General features: G+C 37.1%; 1 protein-coding gene across 7 annotated transcripts in view; it reads right to left on the bottom strand.

Moving 5' to 3' along the window:
* Positions 1 to 20875, bottom strand: part of PLEKHA5 (pleckstrin homology domain containing A5) — a 166739-nt gene that overhangs the window by 42119 nt on the left and 103745 nt on the right. For all 7 annotated transcript variants that reach the window (XM_018080565.3, XM_018080562.3, XM_018080568.3 and 4 more), the window contains 5 exons: positions 18323 to 18427; positions 14725 to 14797; positions 10968 to 11068; positions 9950 to 10065; positions 3408 to 3872 (listed from right to left, as the gene is read on the bottom strand). In XM_018080565.3, coding sequence (XP_017936054.1) covers positions 3408 to 3872; positions 9950 to 10065; positions 10968 to 11068; positions 14725 to 14797; positions 18323 to 18427 — 860 coding nt within the window. The remainder of the gene's footprint in view (positions 1 to 3407; positions 3873 to 9949; positions 10066 to 10967; positions 11069 to 14724; positions 14798 to 18322; positions 18428 to 20875) is intronic.

Below are 20875 nucleotides of genomic sequence, written 5' to 3'. Positions count from 1 at the left end.
TCCCCATTTTGTAGATTGGGCAGCTTTCCATTCTCGCAGGAAAATAAAAAGGGGAAAAGAGATTTTAAGTCCTAGTCTTTTGCTGCAAAATCTGCTTAAATACCTCTAAATTTCTGTAGTAACATACCATTAATTAGAAGGCTTTTTTCAATCTCCATATTTAAAAACAAACAAACCAGATGCTTCTGAGCTCCACTTCTAACTTGCAAAATATAAGTGTAGCTATACCCCATAACAGGTACAGTGAAACTTGACATTTTCATGAAAATATTTGGCAGTTACACCCACCTCACTCTCTAAAGTTCCTCTCTTGTTTTATTAATTAAATGAGCACTGTAATCCTGTTGGCTCCTTTAGGTATCCTGAACCACTTGAAGAACAGCTATCTGAAATTCTTACTAAGATAGCAATTTAAAGTCTGCATGCAATTACTCATATACTAGAACATTTAGAAAGATAACATAATCCATCTTCAATTGTTAAACCATGAAAACTGTAAAAAGCCCAATCCCCTCAGTGTTAAGCCTTGTTTTACATAATTCAATAAAATCAAAACAGATACACCAATGTACTGTTGATACTTGCAAAAATACCATTCCAGTCAAATCCAAAAACTAACTCCAGACAGTACTGCCTTGCACACAAGGGGAGACTACAGCACCTGGGTTTGAGGTTGCAAAATATTTCTGCATCTGTCATCATAAATAGCTCCTTAAAAGTGCTCCTATATGGAAAAAAGGCTTCCATGTTTTTTCATAGACTCCTTATAGACATCTTCAGGGGCTGTATCTAGGCTTACTGTTGGGTAGCAATAGTGGTTCTGGTGTCCAGGTTGGACTATCTGGGAAAGCAACTTTGCTGCTAAACCTTCAGGGGTTCAGTTCTGTGATGATTTGAACCTCAAAACAGACCTTCATCCTGAAGGACAGAGCTACCTCCTGGCCCGGAATACAGAACTTCCACGTGTGAATTAAGCAAAGGGTGGCACAGACTGAAGACAGAAATCTGGTGTATTATTTAGGATGAGGCTTATATGGGCAAGGTGAGAGACAGTCTCACATCCTGGGTTAACAGCAACATAGTACCTCAATACCATGCAACTCCTCTTTATTTTTTCTGTATTTTCACATTTGAAAGACCACTTAAGTGAACTGCTTTTGATGAAAACATTTATTCAAAAGTTTAAAGTTTTAAAATTGATTCAATAAAATGATACTGAAGTGGAATGTTTTTATTTTTTTTATTTAAAACACATTTCTTTTTGGTTTTAAAAAAGGTTTGTCTTTCCCAAGGCAGCAATTGTCTTTATTCCTGTGGCTCTTAAAAATTAGATGTCTTGATCCATGGAAATGGTAAATAACAGCTTCAAGAACTAAAACCTACATTGTCATCATTTTTTGAGCAATCAAACTACTACAGGTTCAGCCTATTCCTCTAAAAAATTAGTAGTTGTATAGTGAACCTTTTTCATTCCACATTGAGGACAGCTAAGAGCTCCTATTTTATATATAGTTATTTAATTGTATCTATTTGTTGACATTTAAGCATTCTTAAAGTGCTGGTTTTTTTCAGTTTGACACCAGAGATACTCAGTTTGGTCCTCCATGATTTCTCTAACACATGAGAGAGATAGATGAAATGGAAAGTAGCTTTGTTAAAAGTCAGCAACTTTTCCCCTTTAAATGAAGACTACTTTATTCAAAAATTCAAGTTATGAGTTGAACAGGTCTTACTACAAACAGCCTTATTAACCTCTCACCCCAACCTTAGGCTTTAACATAAGCTGGTGCTTATTTCTACTCTAATTCTTTAACTTCAATTCTACTTAAATTTCTGGCAATCTGAACAAAAATAAAATTTTAAATTTAAATGAAACCACATTTAAATGACATCACTACATACATTAGAAAATATGGATCATCATTCAAGGCCACTTCCACACAAAGTAAAAAAGGTAGCTCAAGGCCAATTCTTTTTCAGTTTGCAACTTCTATGTAGAACTGCATTTGAATGCACACCCTTTAATGCTATCAATGCCACCCTTATTTAGGCAACAAGTGTTCCCTGTAGTCAAGAATAAAATATTGTTAATTAGTAACATATTGTTAATGGCACTTGCTTGTATTTGATTCCCACAATGAAATCAGTTTTAGAGGTTTTATACTTGTTCACAATTGAAAAATAGCCAAGCTATTCTAATTTCTACTGTTTGGTTGCAAGCTTTACAGTCCAATAAAAAAAATTAACTGCATCAGAGAGCCTTCTTGGTTCTCATTATGCAAACATGCATAATAAAATAAATGTCAGGGTGTGCAAGGCACTGTCTGCACTGCCAGTTCAAACTCGATCAAACTACTCATGTTGGGTATTTCATGAAACAACACATTTAACAGTTCCTAATTATATCTAATGAAGGACTAAAGGCAACGAGGAAATTTTCAACCAACTTTGGCAAGCAGAAGTCAAGCTAATGGAAATTTTTCAAGATTTTGCAAGAACTGAAAAGCCCCCAACCCATATTTTGAAATTTGCGGAAAACACGTTTTCTGAACTTTGTTCTGTCTTAAACTCTGCTCTGCCATCTATCTCATTATACTCATTCCCTAATTTCCAGCTCTTCAAAATTTCTCCAGTGATAGCATCTCCATACTTCCTATCAAATGTAATATTAAAACATTTTATATTTTACTGCTAGAGCTGCTTGTCTGTAAGACAGCCTGGAAGCAATGTCCCTACACTTCTGTCAGACAGAGAAATTGCTATCAGCATGACATTCAACAGTGTCAATCATTCACAGATAATTTTATAGCTTCAGGAATAAGCACTAGAACTGAATATTACAACTGGGAGATACTTAATTTCATAAGAAGAGGAGCTTTAAGCATCAAGTTAGTTAGATTTCTGTCTTACTGTTAGGTAAGGCTTCCACCTCTCTTCAATTAAAGCTTGTTTAAAGTTTAAAAGCTCCCTGGAATATTTTCTAAGAATTTTAAATAAAATATTATTACAAGAATTTGTGAATAAAAATTCCAGAAGACAGGGCAATTTCAAGAACACATTTTAAGAGTAAAAGGAATTGCTACGATTGATGATATCTCTCTGCTAGGACAGAGAAATGTCTAACACCCAAAAATGGTTTCTGGCCCTTTTTAGTTATTGAGCTATTATTATACTTTAATTAATAATATTCACTCAAATGGTAATAAAAGAAAAACTTCAATAGAATTGTTCCAAGCAGTCACCCAGGCACTTCTTATAGAGAACAATGAATAATGTATTTATGTCATACAGACCTTAAACCAAAGAACCTAACCAGGATACAAGTGTTAAGTATTATTTGCTAGAAAGCCTAGCAGGAAAAAAAAAGTAATAAAAAAAAAGTAATAAAATTACTTCACAGTACTTACCCTCTTGTTTCCTCTTCTTGTCCTTTTCCTCTCTGTATTTTAATCCACTGTTCCAGCTGCAGCATGGAGTTAGTTCTCTGCATGACCCGCTCGGACTCCACGTGCGACGGCAGCGTGTTGTGATGAGCTCCATCTCCAGCATCCGCCAGCACAACTCCACCTTTGCCCTCAGACCCATTCAAATGGACTGGCCTGAAGTGTCCAGCCTGGATGGTGCTTATGGGCAAAGTCCTGTACTCGGATCCCAAAGGATTCAGCTTCACACTGTTGATTTTTGTTAACGGTTTATCTTGCCCGACTTTCTGGAACCCGTACTTTTCGGCTTCCAAAGCTTTCTTCTCCTCGTTTCTGTTCACTTCTTTGTTTTTCTGGTTATTTTGTGCCTCTGGTTTAATTAGCACCCGGTGGTTTGAGATATTGTTTGCCTCTCGAGGTGATGTATTTTCAATGGTTAGCTTCTCTATTCTGGAAGGGAACATATGACAAGCTATAATACCAACAGAACATTTCCTAAAAATAGTAATAAAAAATTAAAAGTGAATATATTGGTATTTATCAGGGTTATTTCAGTGAATCCCTGTCCAGACATTTTATAACAATATATTGACTCTGAGAGAAAAAAATCAGGACATATTTTCACAATAATCAAGGATAGGTTGTGGGGTTTTGTTGCTTCTGCCTATTCTGTTTTTGTTGTCGTTGTTATTGCTGAATTTTTGTTTGTTTGTTTGTTTTCTTTTGTTTTTAACTTTGTTTTGAGGTTGGTGGCAGTGTTTGGTTGGTTTGTTTTTTGGTTGGCTCCTTTGTGGTTTTTCTGGTTGGGAGAGTGTGCGTATTTTTCCTTCTACACTTCTCTCTTTCTTTTCTATTTTAAAGGCAATTGTTACATGATGTAAATTTTTTAAGTCGCCCTTCAATTAACCCCTTAGAGAAAATGTGCACAACAGGAAATAAAGCCAGAGTCTGAAAAAGTGGATGTACAGTTCCTGGAGGGCTGGACATTCAAGGAGTGAAAATATTCAGTGGCTCTCCAAGAGCTGCAGCTTCCAAATGTCAACTGACTGAAATTCAGATGATTTTGACAGTCAGCTTGTGATTCACAATACTGCTGAATTTAACATATAATGAGCTCCTTTAAAGAAAGCAAATGACTTTTCATGGTCACTGGTATCAATTAGGGTTCTCTGGTATGTTATCGCTTTGGCTGGCATACACTTTGTGGGAAATGACTGTGGCTTTTCTAAATTTAAAGGGGAAAAGAGTTGCTGACTTAAGGAACTGTACCACAAAATAATGATATTTTTAGAACCCTTAGTGCTTTACAGTATTTACATAAGCACTCAATGTGCGCAGTTTTATTAATGTTCTTCTTTTTAAAATTTGAAAATGTCAAGAAGCTGTGTCTTTTTCCATACTGGGACCTGAACTTCAATTCCAGGTCAAAGAGTGACTTTTTCAGTTCACTAGAAAAAAAAAAAAAACCACCACCTTAAAATGTTTTGATCAACATGTTTTGGTATGGGAGGAAAGAAGAGGAAGAGATATAATTTTTTAAGATTACATCTCTGTATAAAACCAAACTAAGAGCAACACTTTATTTTTAGGATGATGTCAAATTAACCTTTCATAGTTTTGCATCCTTTTTGCAAATGCATTATTCATCTTTATAATTGTCCCCAGTTCAAGTGTCTGTAAAAAGGCCACCACATACACAGCTGACCAAGAGCACAGAAAGAACCACTCCTCTGAAAAGGGCTCTAATTCCAGGCAGACTAACTACATACATGGCTGTAAACATTATTGTTTACCTCATCTTGAACAAGAGGTTTAAATATGTTCAACAAGTCTACACTTCCCCAACAGATTATTTAAGTTGAGAATTCCCAAAAGGCCACCTAACTTGGGACAGAACCTATACAAATACCTAAAGGACTGAAAAACATACGGTCCTAATAAAATACTTCCCACTGCTAATAATACTGGACACTTAATTTTAAATGCACCTCCCATTACCACCCTACTCTTGCTAGGAAGGCTCTGTGAGGTGGAAGGAATCAAGAGACTCCTGCCTTGACAAATACACCATTTCAAACACATCGCTCAGAAACACCAAGGCATCCTCTGGATACTGTACCTGAGTTAAAACAAAATGCTTGTTCACTTTGCCCATGCTAACAAGGGTGTGATTTTTTTCCCCCTATGCCTCTTCCTCACATGGCTGTGACGACCCCAATCTCTGCTTGATACTTCATGATGCTATAAAAGTCCCCCCAAATTCACTTTATAAGTGAGTATAAGCAGGTCAAAACAGTCCTTGTCTTTCAGTGATCATTCCTGAGCTGCCAACATGGAAGTGTACACACATGTCAAATGTACTGCAAATGAAAACATTCCTACCCATAATCTAACATGAACATCTCTTTGGCTCTATGTGTTGGCATTATTTTTAGACACGGTGTTTTTTTTCTCATACATCGCTATTCAATGCAGATGTTAGATACATCTGATGTTTTCTGCTAGAAGAAAGGAGTGTGCAATGTTTCTGCCAACCATAATTTCTAGAGAAAAAAATATCTCGATGCTGAAACAGTTTTTACATAGACTTTTGTGAGGGAGGTGGAACTACCACACCTACATCACCTTTCCTACAATTTCCAAGTATCAGTAAAGAAATGCTACGCTAATCTCCCACTGAAATTTAAAAGTGAGAGGTTTTTAAATTTACTTTTTTTTGTCCCCAAGACTTCAAATTGTTCCAAAACTGAAATATTTCTGCCTAGGTTCCTTCTCAAGATTATGGGGAAAAAAAAAAAGATCACCTCCTCACTCCCACCTTAAAACTCTGCTACCTAGGCTTCTACCAAAAACTAAAGGAATTCCCCAAACAGGAATCTGAATGAAAAACTCAATTTCCCACAATTATCAAGTCAAAAAAGGACATTAAGATTTCAGCTTTCAGCCAGAACTCAAGAGTTTACAAATAAACGTATGGACTAGCTTGCAAATAATCCTAAACGTGGGCATTAATATATGCAGCATGCCTTAATAGCACCACCTACCCCTTTATATAACACTTCCTATAAATTTTTCTCAGGCTTTACAGCAGAGAAACAGCTGCCATTTTACAGATGGAAAATCCACAGTGCAGAGGGAGAGTGGCATCTCTAAGGACATTCATCATATATGTGGTCAAGACTCAGAACAGTGTTTGATTCCCAGTCTCATTCTGCTTTCCACTGTCTATCTTAATTAAAAAAAAAACCAAGAAACCCCCAAATCACAGAATTGTTTTTCCATGTAATCTCAGTGCTGTATCACTGGTTACTATGGTTATACACAGCAGAGCCAAACATTTACATTTGACATTCTTTGTAATGGTGTAGAGCCTGAATGACTGATGTTCAAAAAGACTTCTGGGCTCTCCTTTAACTTGGTGCACCAAATCAGTCAACTCTGTGAGCAAGGGATATCTTTCCACAGTGAAGGATCCAGAAGGGAAAAAAAATTATCAGAAACTAACAGGCAAATGTAAGAAACATAAATCCATATGTATATTTGGCTCCATATTTATAGCTAGCTCTCAAAGACTTGCAGGCTATTTGAGGACGGGATAGGGAGAAGAGGAAGAGAATGAGCATTGAACACGTGTCCTTCAGCATATGCTGGATGCAATTTATAGACTTCTACAACCAAAAAGGAATAATATGTACGGAACTGTAACACAAAAAAAGTACCATTTTATGCTGGTTTATATAAATAAGTAATTCTGAAAGGGCTGGGGGGGGAAAAGCATGTAATTAATTATCAGATGGATGTGAGGACTGTGATTTAACAAAGCCAGGCAGAGGCATTTGAAAAGAAAAAGCCACCTTTTCCAAGCACAGTGACGTCAGTAAGCCCCCACTGTGGATGTCACTATGCTAACAAGTGCTTTTTTGGCAGCCTAGCTTCTGCTGTTTAGGAAAACTAACTACACTAGGAGGAAAAAAAAGAAATCTTTTCTTAGTACATCCTGCATCCCTGAGAAGAAACAAAGGCTCCAATACACAAGCTGACAGTGAAAGGCTAGAAAAATGACACTCAAACAGGGGAGAGCAGAAAAATCAGCATTTAGGGTACAAATGTTAAATCAGTATGTTGGTGGACATTACCATCTACAAACATACGCAACTACTCAGATCCAATTCAACTGTGGCCCACAGAGACACAACATGGAATAAGCAAGATGTTTTGCTGATGCAGAGAGGTTGTTTGAGATCATATTTTGAGTCATAACATCCTCACTGACTACATTATTTGTGTTTAATTATTTTCATAAGTCTCTCAGTACACTATTAAACTTGAATTTACTATCTAGGTAAATTAAAAATGTTTAGAAAGGAGTAATTACAATTAAGTCAATAGGAGCAAATAGTATTTGTCCTTCCCTGTAGTGATACATCAGAAGGGAGTTTTTCTGGTGTTAATGCAGATTAGTTTTGAGAGAAATGGTCCCATTTTTATTTTCTCAGCTCGGTATCTTGTTTCTGTTTTATATGGCTAACTCTAAGTGGAAAGTAATAGTTTGTGGGAAACAGGCAACCCTCCCTCCCCCAATTTAATGTTTTAAATATTCCTTTTATCTTTTTTTCTCTCCAAGGAACTCACATCCCCAGAAAAACAAGACACAGATTAAAACTCTAAAATTATTTAAAGCTAAAACATTTGGTCTAACAGACTGTTGGGTTTGATTTTCAGAGTACCATAAGCAGTGAAGTACCTTGATTTCTAGATTTAAAGAACTATACTGTAAAAACTCTTGATTTATCATTGGGTATTTTATATTAACAAGCACTTAAGAGTGGCTCAACATCAGTTTGCATGAATATTTAAGGAAGCAATTCTTAATAACTCATCTGTTGTATTGCAAGTATCCAGTCTGTTAAAAAACTGTATTCAGTACATTGTTAGAAAAAAACAAAATTGAGAAACAAAAGCACTGGTTAAATTTGACTAAACCAAAACCACTTATGCTTAGAGCTGCATGCATGCCAAACTTTAGGTTACTTAGAGATGAGGTAATAAAACACTTAATACTCAACAGATTTTTACAGGGAAGGAACAGTATTTCTTCTGCATAAGATCATATCCTGCTACATTTCATTTTAAGAACTGGTTTGATAGCCAAAAGATGGATTCCTTAGAAAACAGATGTCTGAAGGATTTTCTTCCTTACTATAGCTAACAGACATGAAAGTCTTCGAGACTTGGTCTTGAAATGTATTTTCCCTGAAGTAATTATTTCAAGGTTACTAAGCAAGTTTTCAAAGAGGTCACATCTAATTCTGTTTCATTCTAAGGTTTCTTGCCCGAATTAAAACAAGAAGATGGTGTTACATAAGTTGCTTTTCTGACACTTGTTTGGCTGTTGGCAAGCCTGTTCAGCCTGTGACACCCAGGCAGAGATTCACAGTATTGCAAATATCAAATGAAGGTTATTTCAGCAGTTCAAAAAAAAAGATTCAGAATGACCTCCTTCAGTGTTATTCCCTCTACAAAGTGCTTATACAATTGATATATGATTTTTATTTCAAATTAAGTGGGTTTGATTTGGTTTAATGATTTCTCCATATGTAAGTTACCACTGTATCTGCAATACAAGACTGATTTTTCAGATTAATTTTATTATTCACTAAGCTTCTCTGGTGCTGTGTCTATGCGATTTTTTTTTTCTTTTTACTACTTTTTTTTTAAACTTAAAATTTCTCAGCATGTCTGACATTCATTTAGCTCCAGGGTAGCAAGAACTAACAGAGTGGAGAATAGATCAAGTGACAGCAGCCATCAGCAATAACTTCTGTGCCATCAATAACGAGGAGCTTTTAAACTTCCAATTGATGAGGTTTCCATTAGAGATGCCATGGAGCCGACCCAAGGGACCACATTCCGAGAGAAAACGATTCCCACTGGATAGACAGCAGCAGACAATATTCTGTTTCTGAGAGCACAAGGCTCCTGGTGATAACTTGGCTTTTCATTGTCAACACACGGATACAGAAAGATAAGGCTCCAGATAGGGGAGTATAAATTTGATGACAGCTTAATGATGAACAAGAATGGCTCCCCACAGGTTGCCCACAGGTACAACCATTTAATTTAGCCAGAAAATCCAGTTGTGAATTTGAGACTTATGACAGGTTTCAGCCAAGGGCTACCACCAGTTGAGCTGCTATTGCTATTCAGTCGGGAGGGCAGGGGAAGTCAAACATGCCTACACATACTATTTGTCATTGCACTTCTTTTGATGCCACTGGCTAAAGGAATAAGTCAGGAGTTTTTTTCTAGCTCCTTACAATTAATATTCAGAACAGAACTTAGGTTATTTTTACTTCTTCAAAATTTTATCCAGCATTGTTACATTAGTAAGGGCTCTTCAATACAAGGAGAAATAAATTACTTCAGCCAATTTACATTCTGTTTTCAGGAACACCTTTTCATTACATAAATCAAACTAAATAAGAGAAAGCAATACACTGTTCCACTCTTTTGTCAATCCACATTACCTTTTCACAGGCTCTGTCTGTACAAGTGCTGCATCTATCATGGCTTTCATCCACAGCTCCATTTCCTTCCCTGTATCTGTGCAGAAATAATAGGTCCTCATGTTTGGATGAGCTGCCTGATTGGAAATGACATGGTCATTGCAATAAAAATATAAGATTCTGTAAAAGAAAAGAGGCAAATATTGTTACTGCATACTCCCTCTAATGCTTTATATAATAAGATTTCTGCAAATAATATTATCAGAAAAAAAATATGAAAAAGAATACTACAATGTTTCTTGGTCACTGCACTCATATTTTCAAAATAATTGCCAGTAATTTTCAATCATAGCTGTTTTTCATTAATAGGCTAAATAAAAAGCCCTTACATTTCTTCAATCTATTAAAAACTATATTGATCATTCATTAATGTAAATTGGTATAATTATTATAAATAAGATTTTGGAATAGGTTTTGGCAGCCTGAATGATACAGTAAGTTTTCAGTTGCACTTACCATTGTAAATAAATGATGTGCTGGTTAGGAGACCAAACCAAGTGCCAAAAGGAGCTCATAAAACAACAATAAAAAAAGTCAGGAGAAAATATTTAGTGAAGTCATTTACATCATGATTTAAAAGATCAGCTGTGAAACACTCCTAACAATGGCTCATGTAATATTGTGATTTAAGTGATAATAAATCCTTATTTTTATTTATGTGTGAAGATACTTTGTATCTGAATAACTAAAGAACATTCATTAATAAAGTAAGTTCAGGTGCAAATACTGGTCTTTAAGTGGTGCTTTAAAGATCTAAGATACTACTAGTGAGTGATATCCATCCACTTTCCCATTCTAGTAATGCTGTATTTACATCAGGCTAAATACTTGAAGCTTCTTGCTACTGTATTATGCAAAAATCAGCCTCAGAAGCTGTTTGTCAATCCTGTTGTGCATAATAACTCTGTAAAATGAGTTCTTATCACCAGGTTATTGTGCTTTCAGATACAAAATCAAGTGGAAAAATTGATTCCCTTACCTTAAAGGCATATTTGCGGTTAATGTGGTCCTCAGCAGACAGCATAGATATCTGAAAACTAGGCAGAAGGATGCTACCCAGTATTCCCTCTTCTTTCTCATCTGTGAATGCACAGTCTTTGATTAGAGAAACAGTGTTTTGACATGATGTTTGTATTCAGACACTTCAGTCAAACTCTTGTGTTCAATCACACAAGACCACTAACCAGACATTCACTCAGAGGAAAAGGCATCAGAGAGCCAGACCGAGTTGTGTTGCAGGTATCTGTGTGCAGTCTAAAGGGCAATTGTGCAGCCCCTCTCTGCCAACACGTGCCACAGAATGTGTGGTGCCCCCCAAAACCCGCCAGGCACCGTGAAACCTCGTCCACCTTTGACTTTCTCCCCGAGACGGACGAGCGCAAAGACCCCTCCTGAGCGCGCGGTTCCGTACGTGTGTAAGCACGTGAGCTCCCTCGTGGAACCTGCCTGATGGAAAACACCACAAACAGCTATGCCCACAGCTTTCCTGGGGATCAGTGCTTACCTGCCTGTGACTTCCAAACTGAAGAGCAGATGGAAGCCAAGCCTCTAATTCAGTGACAAGAACAGTAACCGCCTGCTATCTGTTGTTCTAAAAACCACAAATACCTGTGATGCCTCAAGTACTCTAAAGCTCTCATTGTTGTTGGCTTTTGAGAAAATTTGCACATTCTTCTTCTGATCTCAAGCATATTGTGCTACATAATTCCCATTATAGTACTTAATTATAATTCCCTTTGTAATTCCTACAGATTTCACACTTGATTACATTCTGTTTGTAAGAATGCATATGTTTCGGATAATCCGTAAGAAACAAATTCTCCCCCCAAACAAACACCCTTTTCCCAGAACCCTGTTTTACGTACAATTTTAGAACAATACATTGTACTAATAAATTGACATTTTAATTGAAAGCCACAACCAGCTTTTAAATCCAATTACACTTTAATAAAGGAATAATTGAATGCAATTCACAAAGTCAGTCTTAATTTTATTTCATGTAGAGAACTTCTATTCACAGCCGTATCTTGGAGACTGTCCCCTATAACACTTCTCATAGTTGAACACGGTGCCCAAAATGAATGACTGTGTATCTATGAAATTAGGATGAAAACACAGATATTCCAAAATTTCAAGCCTGAAAAATTAACACTGTCACAATTAAAATGCATTTAAACAGCACAAAAGGGCTATTGCTTATGCGTGGATTTAAAAATACTTTCTTGGTTCTCCTTCACTCACTAAATTTTGAAAAGCCACAACCTTCATTTAGGTTACTTATATGGAGAAAGCTCTGCCCAGCCATTTTAGTATTACATGACAGGTTAGATGTAAAAATTATGCTTTCTAGGACAGTTATTTAATTGGAGAGCTGAGCATAAAATTATTCTGATTAAAAGGCAGAGATGGAGTGGATCTACTTTCAGGTACTCAACTGTACTCATAAGTATGTCTGAAACCATCTCACCTTCCCCTCTCAAATATTTACTCCCTGTGAGCCACAAAAAAAATCTGCCCTTTTCCCCCTCTGTCCTCGAACACATGGCAAATGCTGGGGTTTACTTTATTTGGACTGCTGTTTGGGGGAAAAATTCTTCCCTTCTGCTAGATTATATTCTGACTTATTACTCAGTCAGTCACACCCACTAGTGCCATATAAAAGCACAAGGCATTTTTCGTTCCACTGAACAGCTGCAGGTCTGGACGACTTTGGTCTCTGTTAAAGACAATGCTACATTCCACTTCCAGATTTTCAAAATCTGTTTCCAATCAGACTTGCTTTTATCTACACATTGCACCACTCCATATCCATCTTTACTTGTGTGCTCTGTATGAACAGTACAAGAGAAAAATAGCAGATCTTCGGTCTAATTCTAAGAATTTTTACTTGTGGCAACAATAAAATTGTTATATTCCAATATGACAGTGGACAGTCTTTCCTCCCTCCGTGAAACAAAGTATTCTCTTAGCTCTGAAAAAATACAGTGACATGATTTTCTTTTCACCTGCAGATTGTATGAGCTGTTAACATTGGAACACAATTGCAGACGTTCAGCAAGACTTACTAATAAAACAAAAAAAAAAGCCCCGAACAACCAGAAACACAATTTGCAATCTGGGGGCAAGTACACAGCTCTCTCATTTCTATTTTTCAATGTCTGAGATAGAATTAACAGAAATATAAAAGCACAGGGCATAGAGTGAAAGTTTTTGGACTATCACTACAAGTTTAATCACAATTTAACAGCTTTAATTACTTTCTAGTACCTAAAAGCTAAATTTATCATGTAAATTATTTAGGTTGTTCTGTTTGAATTTCAACTTATTGGGTAGATTAACATGTAGAAATTAAAAAGTAAGGTAATAGACCTGTTTGGATTTATTTGTTGTTTCTTTTGCTTATTGCTTTTTTAAAATTTATTTTTAGATACTTCCTGTGCTGTGCTTTTAAGCAATTTAACCTGTTCTTACAGCAGCCAAGAAGTAGAACTGTCTTTAGAACCTTTGGAAGAGAAAACCTAAAGACTTGTTAAAAAGAAGAAAACTCTGTCAGAAAGCACAGATAATGACCATTTAAGTAAACACGGTGTAACTCTATCAGTTGATGCCTCCATGACTGAAATTACAGCCTAATTTTGACTCTGCAGTGGTTTATCAAACAATGTATATTTTTTAGGGTAGAGAAATGAAGCCTAATGATTAGAGTTCAATAACTCAGAATTTGTTAACTTTGCAGTTACAAGTTGCAAACAGTTACAAAGAGTTGCAATTTCAGAGCTTTCATGTTTCATGACCTGATTTGTCTTTGATTAGATCCATGCTGCACTTTAACAGAACACCATTTTAAATTTATCTGTCACTGCTTTCAGCATCACCAGCATCAGCACCACTCCCACCAATTCTGAAGTCTCATCCTACAGCTGAAACCCTTTCTTACCCTCCACCTTCAATTAAGGCTGCAGATGGCCCTGACTGCTCATGTTCCTCTATTTTGCTTTACAACCCTCTTCGCTCCTGATTTCAGGATTTAATATGTTTCCATATGCACAAATCCCATTTGTTTATCTCCTCAGGAGCACTACAGTTAATAATCTGTAATGGGGAAGGAATCAGTTTTTTAACACACATAACTCCAGACTAGAATTACAAGCAGCTAATTTTTCCCATGTAAAATAAGTCTGATGTAGCTACACAAGGTTACTAACAGATTCCTTTGTTCTAAATACAGCAGAGACTTCTACTCTTATGGAACTGGACAACATTTCACTTCATAAGTATTCATGAACACTGATTAGAGTTCCCAAAGGTGTATATATCCTCTTATCATTCCAAAGGCAGAGTTTCAGCTCCCCTGCACTATCCCTTCCCTATCCCCATCCCTTTCAGTTACTTAAATTGCATGAAAAATCAGATTTAAACTGACATACTTAGTTTCTAGCAACAGAAGCAGTGAGAAAACTACAATCCAGCATTTAATAACAGAGGTGGCTGTGAATGGGTTTGCCCTTTGAGCATACCCTGACAGGCAGGAAGTAATTACGTGAAATTGGTAATTAAAGAAGAAAGAAAGAAAAAAAAAAAGATAAAAGTAGCAGGCCTGGATATTGACAGCTATACAACCTTGTTAATCCAGTAAGTTAAGCAGCAGCTTCTTATTTCTTACATTTGAGTGGTGTGTCCAAATTTATCTGCTTCCAGTAAAATTAGCAAACGAAGGTGTCAGGAGTGGGACTCACCTCTGTAATAGAAGAGACAGAGATCGGAGAGCACAAACCACCGCTTCTTCCACAGCTTCATCCCAGTGCTATCCTGTATGAACCAAAGGGATCAGGTAAGAGCTCTCAGACTGTCGACAGCAGTTGTTCATAAGGCAAACCAGGTACTACATAACTGTGGTGGTGTGCCAGTAGCTCATTTTCTTGGCTATTTTAAGTAACTTTGACTTTTCATCACGACTTGTCACTGCATACAAGTGACACAGGAAGGCTGAAGGTAACAGAGAATCATGGAGTTGTTTAGGTTGGAAAAGACCATTTAGATCATCAGGTCCAACTGTTACCCATACTGCCAGTCCACCACTAAACCATGTTCCCCAGTGCCACATCAACACATCTAATTATACCTTCAGGGCTGGTGACCTAACCACTTCCCTGGGCAGCCTGTTCCAGTGCTTGACAACTCCTGTGGTGAAGAACTTTTTTCCTAATATCCAAACTAAAACTCCCCTGGCATAACTGGAGGCTGTTTCTTCTTGTCCCATCATTTGTTACCTGAGAGAAGAGGCCAGCCCCCACCTCACTCCAATCTCCTCTCAGGTAGCTGTAGAGAGCAAGAAGGCCCTCCCTGAGCCTCCTTTTCTCCAGGCATGCTAGAGGCTACAATATACAATTAACCAAAAAAAAAAGTGTATATGCATATATGTATATATATAATTTTTTTTATTACTAAAAGAGCAAGGAAATACTTGGGGTACATCCTCCTTTGTTTTCTGAAGAAACTCTGCTGAACTTCATCTTCTACTACCACTCACATTTAGAGCAAATTTCTTTCCCAAATAAAGTTTATTCCTAAAGCAATTTCATTTTCTTTTATGTTTATAACCAATTTACACTGCACAACTCAGAATGAAAGACTATCACCACTACTGCAGTGTAAATAAGCCTGAGCATTGCAGCACACACATCCTGGCTGAATCGGATTTAATAAATATGTTAATCTGTTCCAAGAAGAGAAGTATGTGTGAATTATCAATATTCTTTTAGTAAATAGGTTTTTTGTGGCAACCAAGAGGGATTCTATAATGAAAAACTGTAGGGTGGAGTGGGTTTGGTTTTGGGGTTGGTCTCCTCCCCCCTCCCAAACACACACCCCTAGCAAAAGTTAGCATAATTTTTAGCCTCATATTTCAAGCTCTTCTCCTTTTGGGGTAGGGGAAATGAGCTAAAAGAAGAAAAGGTAAACCAAGCATTAGCTAAGAAACATTATTCAGAAAAAGTATGTTCACTGTAAACATCTTCCAAAAAAAGAGTTGGCTCTGGACTTAAAAATTAGTAGAAAAATAGAAGAAGGGTATCATCACATGCATTGAGACAGAACACCCTGAGTTAAACAGGGTGATTACACAAACATGTTGCACTATCAAAAAGAAACCTGCACAAGCTTTCACCATAAATTTCTGAAGATTGTATCTGTTGATAAAACCCTGGCCTGAATTGGCTTTCAGTTACTACTATGACATGGAAATATTAAGCAGCCCCTTTCCTTACAGACACCAACCAAACATCACACTGTTTAAATCATTTCACACAGTAAGCAGTATGACAGGGAGGTGGATTAAAAACTGGTTTTACTGCCAGGCCCATGAGTGGGTGGCCAGTTCCTTGTGATCCGCCCCAGGGGTTGATACTGCGGCCAAGACTATACAACAACTTCAATAATGAGCTGCACACCCCCAGCAAGTCTGCAGATAACACAAGTTAGGAGGGGTGGCTCATACACCAGATGGTTGTGCTGTCATTCAGAGGGACCACAACAGGCTGGGAAACTGGGCAGAGAAGAATCTCTTGAAGTTCAACAAAGTTAACGCTCAGTCCTCCATCTGGAGAGCAATAACCTCGTGCACCACCACGAGCCAGCAATGAGCCCTCACAGCAAAGAAGGCCAACAGCATCCCAGACTGCATTAGCAGAGCTGCCAGGAGCCACAGGAGGACATCCTTCCTCTCTACTCAGCACCAGGGAGGTCTAGCTGGAGTGCTGGGTTCAGTGCTGGGCTCACTGGTACAAGAGAAACATGAACACACTGCAGTGAATCCAGCAAAGGGTCACAAAGTTGATGAAGGGATTGGAGCATCCTCCATATGAAAAGAGGCTGAGGGAGTTGGGACTGTTCAGTCCATATATCAGTGTGTAGAAATACCTGATGTAAGAGTGTATAAAGAATTGGTGGAGCCAAACTCTTGCCAGTGACAAGAAAAGAAACAACGGGCACAAATTAAGAAACACAAAATTCCACTTGAGCAGAGGTCAACTTGTTTGCTCTGAGAGTGGTCACACACTGTCACAAATTTCCCAGAGAGGCTGTGGTGCAGTGTCCATCCCTGAGGATACAGTCCTGGGCAACCTGCTCTAGCTGAGCCTGCTTTGAGCAGGGGAGGTTGTGCTACACGATCATGAGGTGCCTTCTAACCATGACAACTGTGTGATACTGTGATCTTAAAATATATCCAGAAAACACTGCTTTAGGAACAGAGCTCCTTTTTTCAAGCTAAAAAGTTTAATAGCCCCATAACAAAGCAACAAAATCTCTCACCTTTGTGAGAGTTTTTCACACTCAACATTGAATCAGAGTAGAGGCCACAGGATTGTCTAAACATGGAAAAGTCTTTAACTTAAACAGATACTTCTAGATCTTATTATCTGGGGAGTAATTTTTAAAAACTGACTCATCAACAGCATTCAGAAAGCTATACAGGTCATTCCAGTCTATCTGAGTAGGCACAGTAAATGACAATGTACATCAAAATTACATACACACATATCTCAGCTGAGTTAAAATTACAAGTTCTTACAGGGTTGTTGGTGGATTTTAAAAATATAGTCCTAATATGGCCTAATCAGTTTTGTTGTTCATTTTTTTGATCATGCTACTCTACTCTGAATTCCTGCAAACCAATATAGTGCAAGTGGTCTGGTATTGCAGAGCAGCAAATCTACTGCAGGCTAGGAACACTGCTACTAAATACTAGGAATATTTTCAATAATGCCTATTTTCAATAAAAAAACAAAAAATCATCTCTGGTTTTAAGATGATTATCTTTAGGAAAACAGGCACACCTATGCAAAATATATGAAAAAATGGCTCCACTTCCAATTTTTTATTGAAAATATTTGCTTACTTTCAGAAAAAAAAATTAAGGATATAGCAAAACAAACAAAAAAAACCCAAAAACCGCCCAAACCAACCAACCAACCAACAACAACAACCCACAAAAAAACCCCACTAATATTCTGGGCCATACATCCTTGTGCCATCATCTCGACATGCTGGAAATTAAATCAGCTATTTACTGCCAACATCTGCCTAGATTTTTTAAGTCCTCCATGTATTTTAGAGAGAATTATGTACATATAATCCATCAATGTTCTTTACTTGTCTGATGTCCTTATCTGTATCAGAATGACATCCAATAAGTAGATAATTAATTGAAAACCACAAGTCAGTTCCTCTCTGTAGCTTCACTCTGCTATCACTGTATTTTATATAAATGATTGTCTTTTGCACATTACACACATTACAGAACAAAGAAGAAGGGGGTGGATTAGGTAAGAGTACCTGTTTGTAGAGCCAGCCACGTCTGACAACTGGTGCATTAGGATTTCTCTTTATGGAGTTCGATCTCTTTCCGAAATTATGAACCTTCTTTGAAGACCGTGATGTCTAAATTGAATTGAACAGGTTAAAGAAACCATGACATCAATATCTGCTGAAAAATCATAACACATTTCCTTTGCTTTAAGAACTTTTTCTTATACGTGTTCCTCTAGGGGACTGCAGAACACAAACTGCATTCCTTTTTCAGATGAATAATTATTGTGATGGTTCTGCTGGTTTAAGCATTTATTTCATTTCTTCTGCAGAAAATATAAAGACAAATCCCAAAACAAGTACTTGAACATTTTTTTTTTTAAACAAGAAAAATCTCAAACAAATAGATATCTGACCTTCTTATAAGGAAGGTAGAATGCCTACAGAGCTGTAGAAAGAGAAGTAAACTCTCAGAACTACTATTAATTACGAAAAATTACATCACCTGGGCAGAAAATGCTGCTCTTCCTTGCTTCCAACACTAACCTATGACCTAATCTATGACAACTTGTCCAGATTTCAATAGGATATAACTCCCCCTTTCCTAACACATACTAATTTTTTTATTCTTTCTTTCTTCTCAAGAACCTTTTGCTCTGTGATCTCTTGGCTAGTTTGAATATTTACTATTTTACCTGCTTGCAACTAAGGTCTACTTTGAAACTTTTGTCCTGTAACTCCAGTGCTTTTATTTGCTGTTGCTTGTACCTTTTAAAACCTTGCAATGATCACGTATGACTAAGAGAAGTAGGAAAACCAACCCATTTTAGATTTTATCCTTCTACTTGAATAACCAAAAGAAATTGGAAAAGGCATAAAGAAACGTGCAGTGCTTTGCCAATTCACACTTCCATTCTTCTCAGCCTACATTAAGAAGTCTGTGCTGTAACTAAATGAGCTGAACATTTACTTGTGTTTTAAATCCTGTAAGAACTGGTGCCTCAGAGACCATGCCATGTGACAGAGCACAAGAAGTAAAATTCAAGTAAGTTTTTTAAGCTGTATTCATGGCTCTGCTTCAAATCCACCATTTGAACCGAGACAACATAATCCTGTGTCTCAGCTTCCCTATCTCTGCTACTGAGACTAATCATGAGTCTATGCAAAATTCCCGAAGGAGGAATGCTAAACACACACTCAGGTTTTGGTTGCAAATTAGGGTATGGGGGGGGTTCTCTGTGGAAATTCTCTCAACACGTATCACAGAACTGAGTTGGGTTTTATACATGCTTCAGAGAGAATTCCACAATAGGTTAAAAATCATAAACAGGAAACTTAATTCAAAATTATGTGCAGCTTTTGTCAACGATGCCAGCTGACAAAAGGATACATCGCTTGGCTAAAAAAGAACAACATTACACAAACTACGTGTGTTTGCCTAAAGTCTACAACACAATGAAACAAGGACGTTTTGTCTCTCTTTTCTTGCAAGAATCATGAGGGAATATAAAAACAAGCAGAGTGCTTGTAATTTCCCTTGAAGATACAGTAACTTGGCTCAGCTCTGGGAAGCACGACAGAGCAGGCAACTCAAAAGCAAATGAAGAATAAAAGTAAAAAACGTCCACATTTTCATCTGAAAAATTCTACCACTGCAAAATGGAGAAAGGGTTGTAAGAAGCCAAGAGAATTATGACATCCAGCTGTGAAAAAGCAATATACAGAGAATCTATAACAATCCAGTTATAAAGTGAACTACATCTCTCTCAGTTAACCTGCATGACTTGATATTGGAATATCACACACGAGCTCTGCCAACACTTTGATCAGAAATAATTTATAACACTCATAGCTGCTCTAATATTAGGTATTAAAGGTTCAAAACCTCTTGAGAGTGTTCTAGAATTCCTATACTTGTAAAAATAGCTAATGTATTAAAGATGCTTCTGAAAACACAACGAACCACAAGTACTGCTAATGTCAAGTCTATCAACAAATTCAGATAATTTAGACAGCTCTCTCTAAGGTAGGTCTGATAAAAAACCATATTGACTCCAATTTCCCTGAGCTAACAGTAAAGTTTTAATGGGTTACATCCTAACAACTGTGAATACAAACTTCCTTTAATTAAATGCAGCGTCACAAGTGCTTTCTAATTTTAGTTAATACAGAGAACACTTTAGATGACTCGTGATTATTTTACCTCACACTGCATAAAGAGAATAACTGTTCACAACAAACTCTGAGCCTTGAGACAATAAGTACTGAAATACTGAAGGTGCATATATAAACTAATTATGAGTTCTCAGACTTTTTACATCACCTCCTCCTCTTGTTATGCCTGGAATCCCTGGCCATTCCATATTCTCCCACACATATCTAGTTATCTCAAACTGTGGACACAGGAAGATGGGAAAAAAAAAAAAAGAATTGAAGGGTTCAAGTACTTTTTACCCCATAGCACTAAAAATACAGGACATATTGCACAGCTCCAGCTTCTGGAGAAGGAAAAGAGAAAAGGAGGATAGTGAATAAATAATCCAGATACTAAGTACTTGCTGGAGGTGTAGAAGTTAACAG

Source organism: Manacus vitellinus, unplaced genomic scaffold, assembly GCF_001715985.3.
Source record: "Manacus vitellinus isolate BGI_N305 unplaced genomic scaffold, ASM171598v3 scaffold_5_pilon, whole genome shotgun sequence".
In the NCBI taxonomy this organism is placed as follows: Eukaryota; Metazoa; Chordata; class Aves; order Passeriformes; family Pipridae; genus Manacus; species Manacus vitellinus.
The sequence above is the reverse complement of the archived record's forward strand: the minus strand, read 5'-3'. Positions and strand labels throughout refer to the sequence as shown.